This window comes from Anolis carolinensis, unplaced genomic scaffold (assembly GCF_035594765.1).
Source record: "Anolis carolinensis isolate JA03-04 unplaced genomic scaffold, rAnoCar3.1.pri scaffold_13, whole genome shotgun sequence".
In the NCBI taxonomy this organism is placed as follows: domain Eukaryota; kingdom Metazoa; phylum Chordata; class Lepidosauria; order Squamata; family Dactyloidae; genus Anolis; species Anolis carolinensis.
In genome coordinates, this window is record NW_026943824.1 from 4,735,666 (window position 1) to 4,740,130 (window position 4,465).

Consider the following 4,465-nt stretch of genomic DNA (forward strand, 5'->3'; position numbering starts at 1 on the left):
TAATAATAATCTGGAGTCCCACCCGTGGGGATGCCAATTGTCGGGCTCCCACTTTGGTGTCAAATCGAACTTTTGGGAAATATAATAATAATAATAATAATAATAATAATAATAATAATAATACTTTATTTATACCCTGCCACAAACCCAAAGGAAGAGCCCTATTCTGCACCTTTCTTTGCATAGAAGAAAGAGGGTCTAAACACTCCACTCGAGAACCCCAGACACGCGTGGGCCGCACTAACTGTTTTCTTGCCGATATTATCGGGCTCACACTTTGGTCTTAACTGGACTTTTGTGGAGGAAGAGCCCTATTCTGCACCTTTTCTTGCAGGGCAGAAGAGGGTCTAAACACCCCACGAGAGACTCACAGACACTCGTGGGCCTCACTAACTGTTTTCCTGCCGATATTCTCAGGCTCCCACTTTTGGGGAGGAAAAGCCCTATTCTGCACTTTTCCCAGCAGAGAAGAAGAGGGTCTAAAAACCCCACGAGAGACCCCGAGACACGCGTGGGCCGCTCTAACTGTTTTCTTGCCGATATTCTCGGGCTCTCACTTTGGGGAGGAAGAGCCCTATTCTGTGCCTTTCCTAGCAGAGAAGAAAGAGGGTCTAAACACCCCACGCGAGACCCCGAGAAACGCGTGGGTCCTGGTGGGGAAGGGCAAGGCGGCGGAGGCTCCTACCGGAGAGCTTGTAGGGCTGCCCGGGCCCCTCTCCGTTGACCCCGCAGGCGTGGGGCGGCGGCGGGAGGAGCGGCGTGGGGTTGACCACGGAGGCGGCGGCGGCGGCGGCGCAGGATCCGTTGAGTAATCCGTCGATGGAGAAGGGCACGGAGGCGGCGGCGGCGGCGGCGGCGGCGGCCTGGAGCTGGTGCCCGGCCAGTTCGTACACGTGGGGGTGCGCGAGTGGGTACGGGAAGCCCACCATCCCGCCGAAGGGGGCGTGGGGGTGCTCTAGGAGGCGGCTGTCCATCCTCGGAGGCGGGGGAGGGGCGACCCGGGCGATCCACGCGCGCGTGGGGGAAACACGCGTGGGGGATTGCGAGATTTTTGGGTGGGTGGGTTTCCCGGCTTCTATGCTTCCCGGCGCGGCTGCTCTTTCTCTTCTTCCCGCCCCCGCCCCCGCCGCCCCCGCCGCCGGAGCCTGGCTCTCGCGGCGGGAACGCGAGTGGGCTGCTCCACGGCGCGGCGCATGCTGGAGGGCGCCCCGGACGGGCGCTTCAACTTTATCCCCAGCTCAGGCCTTCCACCTAATGAGGCGCCGGGTTGGGGGGCCGGGGACCAATCAGGGGCGGGGAGCGGGGGTGACGTCAGAGGCGGTCCTGCGTGGGGAGGGGGAAGAGAGAAGGAGCCGTTTTCCATATCGATTGCTAATTATACCTGACATCCACCCTCAATAAACAATATCAAAGCTGTCACAACAAGACAAGGAGGAGAAAGGGAGGGGAGGGGAGAGAGGGCCCTTCCCTTTGATAAAGCGTGCGTGTGTTTGCGTGGGGGGGGGGGGGGCTTCCACGGGAAGGGAGACGCCTGCTTAGGAGAAACGTCCCTTCTGTATATCAACACTCTGAAAGCAATTCCAGGCAGGGAACAACCAGGGCCAGCTAACACCTCCCAACAAAGGATTCCACCCCCACCCACCCCCCAGACCTTAAAGCCCACATCAGGCATCCTCAGAGGTTGTGAATTATACCAACACTCTGAAAACAGGGGAATTCCAGATGGGGAACTATCAGGGCCAGCTAACACCTCCCAACAAAGGATCCCCCCCCCCCCAGGCCTTAAAGCCCACATCTATGTCAGGCATCCTCAGAGGTTGTGAATTATATCAACTCTCTGAAAACAGGGGAATTCCAGATGGGGAACTATCAGGGCCAGCTAACACCTCCCAACAAAGGATTACACACACACACACACACACACACACCCCAAGGCAGGAATCAGCCAGGCCTTAAAGCCCACATCTTTGTCAAGCATACTCAGAGGTTGTGAAGTATACCAACACTTTGAAAACAGGGAAATTCCAGACGGGAAACTATCAGGGCCAGCTAACACCTATATTATTATTATTATTATTATTATTATTATTATTATTATTATTATTATTATTATTATTATTATTATTACTATTATAATGGTATATTTATATTATATGTAATATTACTAATAATATTAAAATTGATGTTATAGTACAATATAGTCACATATAATGCTTATACTGTCCTATGCGAATAATATAACATATTGTATGTACATATGGCTTGTAAGCCGCCCTGAGTCCCCCTCGGGATGAGATTCCTGGCTCATTCCTGCCTGGGGGGAGGGAAATCCTTTGTTGGGAGGTGTTAGCTAGCCCTGATAGTTCCCTGTCTGGAATTGTTTTCAGAGTGTTGCTATACTTCACAACCTCCGAAAATGAGTGACATAGATGTTGGATTCAAGGCCTGGCTGATTCCTGCCTGGGGGGGGGGGGGAATCCTTTGTTGGAAGGTGTTAGCTGGCCCTGATAGTTCCCTGTCTGGAATTGCTTTCAGAGTGGAAATACTTCACAGCCTCTGAAGATGCCTGCCATAAATGCAGACTTCAGGGCTTGGCTGATTCCTGCCTGGAGGAGGGAAATCCTTTGTTGGAAGATGTTAGCTGGCCCTGATTGTTCCCTGTCTAGATTTCCCCCGTTTTCAGAGTGTTGCTATACTTCACAACCTCTGAAAATGTGTGACATAGATGTGGGCTTCAAGGCCTGGCTGTTTCCTGCCTGGGGGGGGGGGTGGAATCCTTTGTTGGGTGGTGTTAGCTGGCCCTGATTGTTCCCTGTCTGGAATTGGTTTCAGAGTGGAAATACTTCACAACCTCTGAAAATAACTGACATAGATGTGGGCTTCAAGGCCTGGCTGATTCCTGCCTGGGGGGGGTGGGGTGGGGGTGGAATCCTTTGTTGGGAGGTGTTAGCTGGCCCTGATTGTTCCCTGTCTGGAATTGCTTTCAGAGAGTTGACATACTTCACCACCTCTGAGGATGCCTGCCATAGAGGTGGGCGAAACGTCAGGAGAGAATGGCCAGACAGCCCGGAAAACTCACAGCAAGCCAGTGCTTCCACGAAAGGCTTGGACAACAAATGGCTAATAGATTTCCCTTTTTTAGAGAGAAATAAAAAAAAAAGTGGGATAGAATAGGCTCTGTTCCTCAAGACCCCCCCCCCTCTTTCTCTCTCTCCCCGCCCCCCCTTTTTCCCCATCGCCCCTTCCTCCTCCTCCTCCTCCTCCTCCTCCTCCTTCGCCAGAAAACGGTTCGACTCCTGTGAACCTTTAAAGTGATGTTGCTCCAATTACAGGGAGACATTGAGCGGCAAATAGACTGATCCAATAATAGGAGATTCATCATCCACTCTTTCCAAGGCTGTCACAATGAATTTAAAACTACAAGGCTTTTCATCTCCTCTCAGGCTTCTTCGAGCAAAAGAGGGAAAGGAGGGGAGGGGGGGGGAAGGGGAGGGGGAGGGAAGTTTGCTTAAAAGCCAGGAAAAAGGGGGGAGAGGAGAGGGGAGGGAAAGGGGGATGAAGGAGGGCAGGAAAGGAGAGAGAGAATGGGGGCAAGAAGGAAAGAAAAGGGGCAAAAGACTACAGGGAAAGTCGGGGAATACAGAGGGAAAGTTGGGTTGTTTTCCGGGCTGTATGGCCATGTTCCAGAAGCATTCTCTCCTGACCTTTCTCCCACATCCTCCCAACAAACATAACTTAATAACAAACTTACAATAATAATAATAATAATCAGGGCCGGTCCAACAATGAGGTGAATTAAGACGGGTCGCTTCGGGCGCAAAACATACGAGACTGCTTTTTCTGTTGATTTCTGGTAAAACATGATGTTTTGGTGCTTAATTTGTAAAATCTTAATGTAATTTGATGTTTAATAGGCTTTTCCTTAATCCCTCCTTATTATCCAAAAATTTTGCTTATCCAACGCTTTTATTTTTCGGCGATTGGTTTGGGGGGGAGGGGGGCGCCAAAATGCTGTTCTCCTACATTTGAAAATTACCTAGGGCCGGCTCTGATAATAATAATAATAATAATAGAAGCAATATAACATAATAACATAATACAGTAGAGTAGAAAGGGTCTCAGTGCCTTGAGACCCTTTCTAGGACATCTCTCTATATTGTACCGTATATGCTGGAGTATAAGTCGATCTGAACATAAGCAGAGGAGTCTAATTTTACCACAAAACTGGGAAAAACCTATTGACTGGAGTATAAGACGAGGGTGGGAAATGCAGCAGCTAGTGGCAACTTTCGAAAATCAAAAATAAATATAGATACACTAAAGTCTCACTTATCCAAGCTAAATGGGCCAGCAGAAGCTTGGATAAGCGAATATCTTGGATAATAAGGAGGGATTAAGGAAAAGCCTATTAAACATCAACTTAGGTTATGATTTTACAAATTAAGCACCAAAACATCATGTTAGA

General features: G+C 49.9%; 1 protein-coding gene across 1 annotated transcript in view; it reads right to left on the reverse strand.

The window, feature by feature from the left end:
- uncx (UNC homeobox) overlaps window positions 1-1,391 on the reverse strand; it is a 74,758-nt gene extending 73,367 nt beyond the window's left edge. Inside the window, exon 1 of the mRNA XM_062964271.1 lies at window positions 686-1,391. Coding sequence (XP_062820341.1) covers window positions 686-974 — 289 coding nt within the window. The 5' untranslated portion in view covers window positions 975-1,391. The remainder of the gene's footprint in view (window positions 1-685) is intronic.
- Window positions 1,392-4,465: the final 3,074 nt, after the last annotated feature.